The 13,895-nt window shown below is 37.1% G+C and overlaps 1 protein-coding gene across 1 annotated transcript; it reads right to left on the bottom strand.

Moving 5' to 3' along the window:
• Nucleotides 1-673: 673 nt before the first annotated feature.
• Nucleotides 674-13,645, bottom strand: LOC132945843 (protein masquerade). The gene is made up of 8 exons (XM_061015633.1): nucleotides 13,034-13,645; nucleotides 7,884-8,116; nucleotides 7,138-7,198; nucleotides 5,747-6,535; nucleotides 5,307-5,540; nucleotides 3,276-3,537; nucleotides 1,751-2,183; nucleotides 674-1,405 (listed from the first exon to the last, which is right to left on the bottom strand). The coding sequence occupies exons 1-8, from the start codon at nucleotides 13,155-13,157 to the stop codon at nucleotides 1,238-1,240; spliced, it is 2,304 nt and encodes a 767-aa protein (XP_060871616.1). The 5' UTR covers nucleotides 13,158-13,645; the 3' UTR covers nucleotides 674-1,237.
• Nucleotides 13,646-13,895: the final 250 nt, after the last annotated feature.

Here is a 13,895-nt window from a genome sequence, read left to right as displayed (position 1 = left end):
GATTTCTAAATTCTATGATTTAACTTTGCTTTAAAATGTGTGTTATAAATTATAGTACCTAATACAAAATTACCATTGCTGTCTTATTTTGTTATTTTGAGGTTTGTAATATAGTTTTAAATTTAAATACAATAACTTAAAACAAACTCTAAATATGGATAGTATATCATGTAAATTCATATAATGCTATAATGAGTATTTTATATTTTAGTTACAATAATAGAAACGTTTTTAAACATCATGTAATTCAAAATATAAAACGCCAAATACAGATAATAGGAAATCGAATTACGAGTATGGAAGGGCGTAGCCAAGGGTGGCAGGGAGGGCAATCTCTTTCCAACCATACCTAAAAAATATATTAACGTTCAACGACATTTTAAATTCATCTAAAAATTCAAATACACTTCGTTCCCCTCTCCCCACACTCACAACCACACTGATGACATTTCTATAAGCCCTTGCGAGTAGCTAATAAACAATAATATTGTTTAATTCGTTGCATGACATTTAAATAAATGTTATTTCATTATTTCAATAGCAATATGACTCTGTGTATTATTTTATAGAACCGTACATTTTAATTTTTTACCATGTAAAAACCTACTTTGAACATCAACATTTTAATTTTACTATAATACTTATACTTAGTTTAAAATGCATTAATTAACACTTTTTATACTTTTCAATAAATGCAGTAATATATTTGTTTTTATAAATTCTTGATAGAAATAAAAAATTCAGTTTCAACTTAATATCTCTTAATGTATAAAACATATAATTATATAAAATTATTACTCATTTTTAAATTCAACATATCTAATTCAATGATTTATTTATTTTAATATAAAACATTAATAGATATAATAAAAATGATTTGTGATAAATGTAATTTTTTGAACATATATTTTTTAACGGACCAATATTTTTTTACAGCTAATAATTAATATTGGCAAAATATTTGTGTTAGGCACAATACGTCACCGATGTCAATTTTATACTTACTTAATACGCAAATTACGGTTTTATTTTATATTTACAAATTGCGTAAATATTATGATTATACAAGAATGTATATAATATATTATTTTATGTCATTTTATAAAATAAAAATAATTTTTAGGGTTTATATACAAAATAAATAATAAATAATAAAATTATTGATGAATTTAACCTAATTTAAACAATGTTCGACTTTAATTTGAACTAATGTAAACTAACGTTTGAATGTTTAAAATTACAAATTGTTTACACTTATAATTTGATTGATCCAACCAATAAACGACGAAACCTTAACGTATACACCTGGTACGTCTATTCTGCCGCATCCAAAGCCCCAAGACACCAATCCAGCCAATTCGAAAAATCCGTCGTCTTGGCACACAAGGGGTCCACCACCATCTCCCTATAATCGAAATGTTAGCATTAATAAAAAAAATAATACATTAAATCCTTAGTTTTAGTCATATATAATATTATGTAAGTGCGTATTTGTAGATTCACAAATCCAACGCCTTAGAGTATCCATGTGTACTGTGCAGGTTTGACATTTTTATATTTTTAAAAATTGCGATTTTTTGACATTTTTCTAAATATAAAATGCATATTTCAATGCTTTTATTGGAATTTTAAGTGCATTTTTTGGGATTCAAAATGCATTTTTTGCGCTATATATTGTATTGAATTCACAGTTCTAATTGGTATAGTATTATAATATACAACCAGCCGGATCAAAATCCACGCAGCTCACCTGACAGGCATCGTTTCCGGCCTCACCACCGGCGCAAAAGCTGCTGGCCGGAAGTATGAATATCTTCTCGGTGACCGCGTTTATCTTACGAATGCACTCCGTGTCGCTGACCACCGGGATCTCGGCCTCGCGGATGCGCAACGGGATCGGGCCTGCTTCGCCCATATATCCGTATCCGGTGACCGTGCATCGTTTTCCGGCCGCGTGGCTGACGCCCCTTGCTGGCAGGCACACCAGGCACACGCCATCTTTGAGCTCGGCCTGACCGTGGAGCTTGAGCAGGGCGATGTCGTTGTCCAACGTCTGCGAATTGTGGTTGTGGTGGATGTACGTGGTGGCCACCCTGAGTGTCTGTGCACCCGGGCTCCCGTACTTTCGGGTCAGGTCATGGTCGCCCACGCGCACGTAGATCGCGTCACCGGACCTCACAATGCTGAAAAATCAAGCGGCGTAAACGTTACATTCATTGTCGATTTAAGTTGGTGACGACGAATTTTACACTAGGCTAATAGTATGCTATGAGAAATATAGTTTTGAAATTAAAACTATAGACCAATGTTAATCTCGTGAAATTGTGTATTAATAAATTGTGTTGTTGAAATAATAGAAAAAACCATACATATTATATGTCTTAGAGTAATTCAGGTAACAGTTAAAAAATAAATAAATATATTTCAGTTGCACGTAAAAAAATAATATGGGTATACCTACTTTAAAATAAATTGGAATGTTGTTTTAAAACGCGTTACGTATTACACTAATAATACACAGTTAGGAATAGGACAGTAGTAATTGAGATAGTGCAATTTAAACACAGACGTAACTTATAATTGGTGTATATTTTTTTATGTAATTAACATCTTGCAATAAATTACAATATTGTTATTTAACTGTAATTGATACATTTTTCTGTATACCATAATACTAGTTCCCACGTTATTGTATCCCGAACTAGCTTGTAACCGTTATAAATCCCGTGTCAGTACTAGCAGTTACATATCATCTAGAATTTTACCGTTATCTATACATAATATTTTTAAAACACATTATGCATTAAATATATTTTGTAATAATAATTTTAAAAGAATATTGCATTATTCGGATGAAGATTATTAGTTCAAAATATGGGTTTAAACAGGACTTAAGTGTTTAAAACAATAAATATCTATGTGTTAAAAATTAAAATGATACTCCTCGAAAGCTTGGAAAATACATTTGACGAAGAAAAGAACATTGTTAAAAGTTTTAATGTCTTCTATAGCACACATGTCCAGTCCATTATCTTCTTAAATAGGTAATTATAATAATAATAAAAAAAAATACATAAAAATTATTATGTTTTTTAATAATTTAATATAATTAACCGTAGGCACTATTATTGGATTATATTCTGTAATTTGTGTGGCTAAATGCTTTTTTTATTTTAATGTATTTCGTCCATCTCACGATCGCATTAACAAGTACCTACCACTATAGTCATGATACAGTTATGAACCACTGATGTAGATCAAGTAGAACCACTCACTTTGTAACGCAATGCGCAGCAGTTAACACCCATTGAGTGCCGATCAATGCTCCTCCGCACAGATATTGGTTTAAGGAGTTGATCAACGCCACTTGCCAACACCACTCGGCCGCGTCAGCGTCTTCACCGCCGACTACTCTCGACGTCCTCGTCCTAGACGTTCCCTTTACGCCGCACACGTACTTGCTGTACGTCGACGGTTTGGCAGGTACAGGATTTGACGTGGTCAACGTGGACACTGTAGGATTCGCCGAATAATCGACTGAGAAAAAATACGTAATAATTACAAAAATAATAAAATAATTAGAAAAATTTTATGTCATTAATATGTCCGGCACTTGACTCATTGGGAGCAAACTCGCGTATAATATGCATTGCGCGTATTATACAATACTTTAATTAAAGATCAATTTATATTACGTCGATACAATATTAGATAAGTAGACTGTAGAGTACTATACAACTACACTATCGCGTTTCAAAAATCTAGTCGGAGTAAAACTCGCGGCACCTACCCCGGGAAAACGTACGAATGCTCTATTACCTATTAGGATTGTTAAAAAAAATTGGCGTACTTCCTGATTTTTATTTTTGTTTTTTGCTTTTAAATCGTTGAGAATTTGGTATACAACACGATAACTTTATCGCATTCCATCTTTATTATTGTATCAATGTTATAGGTTTCCGTATGTAATATTTTATTGTATCAAACGATGCGCATGCCTATAAAAAAAAAAATGAAACGATAACACAACCCGACAACCGTATGACCTATTAACACGCGCAATCTCAAATGCATGGCGACAGTGTTAAACGATTTAATTGGGCATTGGTAGCTGTATTCTTATTTAATCTAAAAATAAATTATATTATTAATCGTACATTTTATTCTACATTTCATCTAGAAATCAGAATCTTCGATTTTCATGTGTATCCTAGCAACCACGTGTTCACGTCATTATGTACCCACAAGGTACCCCACTTTGAACTAGGTTCCTTAAGTAATAATTTTAATTCTTAACCTGCACAGCCATTACGGTGAAGCCGGTTTGACGTGTGCGAGATGTCCCATGTCCATTACAATAATTTACTAAAAATTAGGTGCATGTAGTACCATTAAAATAAATTAAATAAAAACATTTTAATGTAAATACTTATGGCTTATAGCTTATAGAAGATTGTCAGGAAAACATTAATTGTAATTTATATTTTACAGTTAAGGCTCGACACGTATAAGTATTAACGTTATGTAAGTAAGTTGTAAGTAGTACGTATAGGAATAGTAGTTTACTTATGTTACAAAGTTGAGTTTGAAATATTTTGTACGCAAACAATTTTACAACTGATTTATATTTTTGTACTAATAGTTATAGATTCATAAATATATTTATAACTATTTAAAATAATGTTTTTTAAATTCCCGATTTTAATGACCAAGTTGCTTTCTTAACTTGGCTTATATACATTTTTAAATATTATTAATTGTTTTTAGTAAGTAGGGGTGTTCAATTTAATACATTTCATATAATTTTAAGCAAACGATTACATTTATTTTGTATGGAAAATAGTTGGAGAACTTTGGGGCAACATTTCCTTTCTCTATTACGTCTTACTGTGTATCACACATTTTTTTAAATATACATTAAACATGTAGGTAATAAAATTATAGATAAAAAAACTGTAGTTGTGATTGGATACACGTGAGTAGATTGGGTAGGATTCTTTAGAATTTGATACAATTTCAAAAAAAAGACTGTGCTCGTGAATCTCTATCTACCAAAAAATGACCAATATTTGTCTAAGACTTTTGAAGACTTTATGCTTTGTGAACAATATTCACTAAAAAATCAAACAAATGATTTCAGTAAAATCATGGGCGTACACTATTCATGTAGACCGTTTGGTGGTATAAACTTTCAATCTAGTGGGTCACGCGAAACTTTTTAGTGACTTTTACCTATATTATAATATTATTACTATCTTCGTGAAAAACTTTGTAATACAGTATTGAAGTTATACATCTTAACTGACCTGGTGACGGGGTGTACACTTGCAACGAACTCGGCACGTGCGGCCTAAACGGCGGTACAGTGTCGTTTCTGTGCGTAAACCCACCGTAGGTTTGCGGCGTGGATTGCGGTGGATTGGCCCCGTAGTTGACGACACCAGTCTTCTGTTCAACGACTTCGCGAATTTGTGTTTTCGAAGCGCAACACTGCGTCCCTGGTTTTCGGCATTTGAATACGTCTGTCATTTCAGCATTTCCTTAAGACCAACAAAAAACCAGTTACTTCACGTGAATTTTAAAAATATGTGTTTTTTTAAGTAACTATATAGAGGGAAATATCGACGATTATAAAAGTATATTTTGTTACCTATATGTATACTGTATAGGTTAGGTTAGGTTAGGTAAACGAAACCCAACACGACCCGAAGCAGTATGAAGCTGACTTATATAAAAAAATACTTACTGAAACATGTGAACGACAAGTAAGGGACGATGCACGATCCCGGGCACTCTGGCCGGCCGTCAGGCGGTGCGGGTGGTGTGGCCACCGTGGTGGTGGTCGGCGCGGGCGGCCGGGGTTTGGGTTTTTGCGTGGCGTGCGCGGTCGACGGTGCGGCCGCCTTGGTGTTGTCGCAGCACACCGAACCTTGTTTACACGTGGACGTGTATGATACCAGCACGGACGGCCGTTCGCAGAACGCGGCCATCAGGTTGAGCAGACAGAAGCCTGGGCACTTGGGTAACGGCCGGCCCGTGGTGGTGGCCGGTGGTTGCTTGGACGACGATTGTTTGGACGGCTGGGTGGGACGCGGTGGTGGCGGCGGAGGCTGCTGCTGCTGGCCCGACTGTCCGTCGGCGGGCGCGGTGACGCAACAACTGCTGTCGTCGCCCGGACAGTACGCTTCGGCGTCTACGTCGTCGCAGAACAGCGCAAACAGCCCGCTAACGCACTCGCCGCGACATTGTTTGCTGCCCACTGGCGGCGGGGGCGCGGCCGCCGAGGTGTCCGCGGCCGCTGTCGTCGTCGCCGCCGTTGTCGTGGTGGACGACGGTGGTGGCGGCCGGTGTGGTGCGTTGTTCAGGCTGATCCTGGTCGAGTTCCTGTCCAGCACGACCAGGTGTTCGGCGCCGGCGAACGCATCCTTGGACACGCAACACCGCAGACCCGTCTTGCACATCTCCGTCACGTTCAGAACGGCTTCACAGTAGTCGGCTATCCTCTCGGCCACGCACACTCCCGGACACACGATGCCTTCGAGATGAAATCATACGATAACCATTATATGACGATATTGTTATAAAAGGACACCTAACCTAATCGCTTGTAACACAGATTCGCTACATATAAATTCTAACAAGTGTTCTTTTTAAATTCTTATGAAAAGCTATTTTTGGGATATTTTTTTTGGTACCGTGAAAACATAGTTGAAATTGGTGTATGAATTTTCTTACTAACGTTATTACGAATGATCTATTAGTTTCTCGGGTCTATACAGTTAAAATGTCAAGTAAATAATAATATTAAATTAATAAACAACTGTATAACCATGTGTTCCGAGCATAGAGCTCGAAAAAAAAATTAAATATTAAACAAAACTACTGGAAAACTGCTCTCTAAATCAGAAAAAAGTGAGTGTTTAGTCCGTACCACTGAGTACTATAAAAAAAAACACAATAATATGTACAATACACATTGTAATATAGGAACCCAAAATCAATTAATATTGCTCATTTTGATTAAAATCTTATCACCGAGTCGTTGTACTAGTCTTGTTAGTCGTTTCTCTTTAAAGCGTGAGTACACGTTCCCGTGTCAAAAAATTGCCCGTTTACTATTTCAGTTTACCTTCTTACCAGGATTGTCCGCGGACGAAGAATTGACGGCCGGCCTCTGCTGTTGGCTGCTAGAGGAGACCTGAGTGAAAACAAAATCATAACAGTTTTATCAATAATAGTTTAATTTTTCCCAGTGATGAGTGAGATCAGTGTGGTCAACTCTTTTTCCGGACTTGGATATACGCTAAGAATAGTCAACTTTTGTATAATTACAATACAATCCGCGGTTATTAGTATTCAATTCCGGCGAAAAATGTCAATATTACACCAGTGAAAATATATTTTAAGGGATAAATATAATATGTACCTATGCCATGTAAATTTATTGCAGTGGTGAATATTTTCGGTAAATGAAATAAAAATAATATAGGTAGTGGATTGCACTGTTGTGTATTTTATTGAAAGTAAAAAAAAAGGAATTCGATGGTGAAAATTTTACTTTTAATTCTATATCTCGGTGACGTACAGCGTTGGCTTATCTTTTATCTTGTATCATACAAGATACAACACAAAATAACAATCCTACTCGCTCGTTGATCGGTACGATATAGCAGATAGATAGGTACTTAACCATTAGAACTTTAATAATACAATCTTTATACACATAATAATATTGTCGTGAAAATATTCGACGGCGCGATAGTCACGGTGCCTAACATAATATACAACATTATTCACGAAAACATTTCAAGCGCAACCAGCTAACACCATTCTTATAATAATATAGTCATGATGATACAGTGGCAAACAAGCATTTCACTCACCGCTTGCGGCCGGGCGCTGGACCCCGCAGTCGGGGTGGTTTGGACCACCTTGTTAACGGCGGCCGCCGTGCCGTTGGCCGGCAGCGGAGGAGGTTCCACGCAGCACCGCATCGTCGGGCTGGGACACTTGACGTTCTCCAGCACCTCGTAGCATATGAGCGTGGCCAACGTGTGCACGCAAACGCCCGGGCAGTCCTTGCTGTCCGCCGTACTGGTGATGGTGTCCAGCAAACCTGCGCCCAACAAAATCCATGGTAAATCATAAATAATAATAATATTATATTATTATGGAAGCTATAGTGAATAATGAATTTGACGTGTTTAATATCACTGGGACTTGTACTATAATGCATTGTACGAGAGTTTAATTGATAGAAGAACCCACGGGGTAGGAAATGGTATTTATTTATTTATTTTATTATAGTTAAACGAACGGAAAGCCCAGTTACATTAATATGTAGTGTATTTGGTGTTTACATTTTGGATAAAAGAATATTAATCCAAAAGTAAAAGATTATAGTTGGGATGCAACCAAAGAGGTCGTTTTTGTCGAGCGGGAGAGGGCTCGCACGGTTAGATGCATAATTCATTATGATGTCCACTGGCGGACCTTCTACTCAAGATCGAAACATCCAAAACAACAGCGAAAAGATAGCTACAATAATATAGCGTAGTTACAATGATCACAAAACTTTTTGTCCAATAACAATAATAATAATAGGAATAATAATAAAATATAAGTAGGTATTCGGGTCACACGCCAAAGTATATATTTTCCCGGTCCATTGTATGAGTGGCCATGGCATGCATATAACGGTCCTGCGTAGATCGCACGTTCCCGTAACGGTATCTATGCGATGGTGATAGAGGTAGTGGTGGTGGCGGTGGTGGTGGTGATGATGGTGTGTGTGTGTGTGTCATAGGAAGTGCCGGCCCGTGATCTATACAATTATAGATCTTGGTGCCGGCTCGTGATCTATACGCGTATAGAAACTTAGTGCCGGCCGGCCACGCTTTATCGGCAGCCGTCGTGGTTTGCCATAATATTATAATAATATTATGGTTTAGTCTCGGCAACGGCATTCCCGCGATAATACTCCTATAGTATGCAATTTATACCGTGGTATTATAATATACAAACGATGTTTGCCTCTTCGCGTGATAATCATACGTAGGTAGGCGTAGTTGCTGCCAGCTGCGCGATAACACTGTAATATTATGAGACTGCAGGGTTCGCGGAGTCGAAAAGTTCGCTATAAGTTATAGTGATAGCCTTGGATTTTGTAGCTAAAATATTATTTTGCAAGCAGAGAGTGTGATTAAAATGTAATTTTTATATACATAAATTCGTTTCGTATCATTCTTACTATGTACGTATACTAAGTAAAGTAAACTTTATTTTGCTTTTTTCCTCGAACTACATAATAGCTAAATTGTTTTTAATTTTTGTGTCATTTTCGAATAATTTTCAAGACAATGTAATTTATTTCTTTGATTATATTATATTAGCTATGTTACCTTATTACATATTATGATCGCCAGAAATAGGCAAAATTGACATGTTTAGTAGTCAATGTCAGGTTTTTCAAAGAATAATGGATGAAAAGCACTTCAAAATGTTATATATACAATATATATATGTTCATAACACATATAAAGGCACTGCATCTAACATTAATGTTAATTTATAGATAGTTGTATACAGTTATACATTTAGATGTTTGATGCATTATCTATATAATATATATACATATATATACAGTTTAAAATATTTTAATTTGTTTATATAAAATATTCATCAGTAGATGTAGAAAGATCATTTTCAATGTTTAATAATATAACAGCACCCAACTACCTAAGTTATATTGAGAATGTCTTTATCTAAAGACTATATCATATAATATGACAACACATTTAAATTTAAATAATTTATATAGGTAATTCATTTCTTTTTACTGTTGCATTTTTAAAGTTTAAATTAAATAGATAATTTTTTGGGCAATTCTTTTTTAACAATTTATTTTTCTACGAAATCCAAGCCCTAGGTAATGAACATTCTTTGTCGAACCACGTGAAAAACGACCAATCGAACGAATTTTAATAATTATAATAATATACGGTAACACGATAACCACGTGCACGTGTTAATACGTATATATTTATATTAAATACGTAGGTACGCACGGTTCTATAACACAATAATCTTTCATATTATTAATATATCGATAGGTATACGGAGGGTTTTGTGAATCAAATCGTACTTTGGTGTAACACCTTGAAAACATAACGGAAACTGGTTTCGTCTGAGGAACAGGTTTCAAAATTAACATCTTCATAATTTGAAACACACAAGTAGTATAATATTTTGTACACTTAAAAACTGCCTGGTCATGGAACCCAGCTAAAAACACACACACGTGTGAACATATATCCATGCATATATAGCATTATAATTTATGATATAAAATAACGATTTTAAATGAAAATGTAGAAGAATTTAATGAATGGCGCGGCGTTGTCCTCATTCGAGGACGCTACTACAATAATAATAATAATAATAATAATAATATATAATAATAATAAACAGTTAATAAGTGGAGTTTTATGAACTTTCCAATGTAACAATCGATATAGCCTTAACGACAAATGTTCCGCCACCACGTTGTCCGATGATTTTTGTATTTTTCGTTTAAATTTTTCTCTAATTTAGATAGATGATATATCAATAATTTGGAAGATATATTTAAAACAAACATCATACAAGCATTTTTGGAAATTAAATATGTCAATGTCACGTGCTAAGCCATCTCCACGACGTCATTATTATTAATTATTCAAAAGATTTGGGGATCGCGGTAAAATTGTGAATTTTTTTCTCCATAACTTCAAAAAGTCCGTTATACGCGCAGCGTTACTCGGTTATAATAATAATAATGTATCATATTATTATGGTCATCGTGACGAGAGGAGTGTTGTCCTGCCGGACTAGGACAAGACGATTTCGGGCGGTGGCGGCGAAGATTTCGCTGATCGTCTCGCGGGTTCAGTAACCGGCAAGGTCGCGCGCGAGTACCGAGACACCACCCCACCGCGGCGGATCGGCCACACCGCGCCGACAACGATAATAGCAGAAATAATAATAATAATAGACCGTCGTCATCGCGATCGTCACACTCTGGGCATGAATATAATAATACTCGTAAAGTGGGCGTGAAACTATAATTATTGTATTAAATTTAGGTACGTGTGCTTATATTATATACGACGATGACGATGAGGACGAGAACTTGTACGGCGGCGGCGGCTGATCGGGGTCAAACGCTTTCTTTATGAAACACGCCGCCGTAAACTCGCGCACGCCGATTGTTTTGCGCCGGCACGCCAGATACCGTTAGACCTACGCCGCCGCCGCCGTCTTCGCGTGTCGTCGCAGTGGTCGTCGGTCGTGCGTGTCCTCGTTCCGGCGATGATATTATATGTTCGCGTCGTCGTCGTCGTCGTCGTCGTCGTCACTATCTCTTCCGGTCGTATATGATATGATAATGATGATGATGAAGATATCATATTAATATATTGTATCGGTGTCGGTGCTATTGAATCCCGCCACCGGTGGAGAGTACCTCCCCTCTCCGTTTTCACAAACATTTCACCGTATATATCCTTCCGGATTCTTCTACGCGTCGACACAATACAATCATTGTATACAAGGCGATCCGTTTAAGTATCTACCGTCATTATTACGAAAAAGTTCAGACGATCAATTAATATCCATAGCTATCAATGAATCACTCGTTTGAATTTTGATTTTAGTTTATCGAAATATTCTGTTACGTAATATAAAAAAAATGTATATTGTCAATAAAAAAAGTTAAAAAGTTAAAAAAAAATGTCGACGATGAAAAAATTTAAGAAATGTAATGTTTTTTCAAAACAATGAGTGCGTGGGCACTTAAATGGATCGCCCTAAGGTTAGGTATCGGTAGTTAGTTTCTTCGACACCGCAAATCGAAAGAAACGTTTTTATATGTCCCCTATAATATGACTATTATTTTCCAGCGATTTGAACGCTGATTACCATTGGTTCGATCGATAATAACGGTTTAATGATTTTATGAGAATCGTGAAAACGTACCTATTGCGTAAACTCAAATTGATTGATTTAAAACCACCCTACTCGCTCTACTATGTTTTGGAATTTTTTTTTAATCCATTCTCATTAACAATACATTCGACAAACACTTACAATTATGTGGTTTTCATGAAAAGTTCACCTTACTCTCTACAGTATAACCCATAATAACTGAATGCCACACTTTTAAAAACTTAAAAATAAAATGCAGCCTTCTGGACCAAATATCTTCAACTCTACCCCCAATAAATTCGTTCATAACCCCAATCAATTATAAATTTCATAATTTACTCAAAACTATTACACAAATAATTATGATAATCATTTATATACCTAACACAGTGCTATAACATGTCATTTTTATTTATTCGTTTTTTTTAAAAAAAAAAATCTTATTTCTAATATCGATTAATGTATTATTATAAACATACAACTGTAAAACTCCTTATAGCCCAATAATGGTAGGTAGCGGGTCACAATAATAATAATAATAATAATAATAAACTATAATCTAATGGCGTGACTAGAATAGGTAACGATTTGTGTGCGAGGTGAAACGTCCCATAGAATTTTGTTGCATTGAACTAATAACAAAAAGTGTGAGCCCTACACCGCAGTGTGGTTTCATTACAGTGGACAATGGGACAGCAGGGCCGTGTGACTCTGCATCTAAACAGTGGTCCCGGGCCGGTATTGTCGACAGTAATATTATAGTCATACCTATAGACGCTAAACGGAATATTGCTGTAAGACACGAGCACCAACATAATATCTAATATGACGTGACATACGCGCTACAGATATAAAAATATTATAAATCATTTTTACCAATACTAATCTTTATATTAGGTACCTATATTGTTTCAAAATATTTAAAAACATCAATATTTAGTAAAATTATTATCGTGTGAACTGTCAATAATAATAATAATTAATAACTATTATTATTTTTGTGTACCGACCCGACGATTGTGTGTATATCATTAGGTTATAGGGTTAAACTTGACAATAATATGTGTACCTGAGAAAAAGCTGCTGGCCAGTGAGTCTGCGTCCTGGCCGTTGACCATCACCACGGCGGGTCGCAGAGCGGCCGCGCACAGCAGCAACTGGATGAGGGGCGCCACCACGCCGGGTCGGGCCATCGCTTAGCGGTACAGGTGTCGGGGAGGCGCGATCCCGCGCCGACGAGGGGCCTCAGTGGCTGTAGTGGCGACGGCGGCTGTACCCGAAACGGACGCTCACCCGCGGCGGAGGGCGATCGAAGACTTTGAGCACCTGTCAACGACGTCTTCCACGGGCCGCGTGGCTGCGAGTCGGCAAACTTCTGCACGTTGTCATGACGAACGTGTCGTTTCGTGCGCGTTGAAGAGCGACACTCCGTGCGTTCGCGAAAACTTCCCTTATTTGTAGGTTACCGATGTAGATCGTTTCCCGTGTGCACTTACCGACGAGACAGCAAACGACGTCTGTCGTCGGACAGGACGATTGTCGAAACGCGTACAACAAACCGAGTCGTGTGTAGGGCGGGGGAAGGGCTCGCCGGTGCGGACGAGATGATAGATGCGTGTTCGTGACGTCTGTTGCTGTCGGACCGCGTGAAACGTTTGTGACCGTCGCCGCCGCCGCCGTAGATGGACCGGCACAGGCAGGTCGGAGCGCTCGCGCGCGGTCCGGTCATCGTCGCCACCGATCCCCTCCCCTGGGCCGTTCGTCGTCGTCTACGCCACAACTGGTGAGGCTATATGGGTACACCCTTGAAAACGTGTGACTACACAGTATAATTGAATGTTTGTGGGACAATTTCACGCGCATATAGATAATAGAGATATGGAATATGCATAGTCCAAAGCAATATCAAAACTATAACATTGTGAGGGAGG

The sequence above is a fragment of the Metopolophium dirhodum genome, chromosome 5, assembly GCF_019925205.1.
Source record: "Metopolophium dirhodum isolate CAU chromosome 5, ASM1992520v1, whole genome shotgun sequence".
Lineage (NCBI taxonomy): Eukaryota > Metazoa > Arthropoda > Insecta > Hemiptera > Aphididae > Metopolophium > Metopolophium dirhodum.
This window is presented reverse-complemented; position numbering and strand designations above follow the sequence as displayed.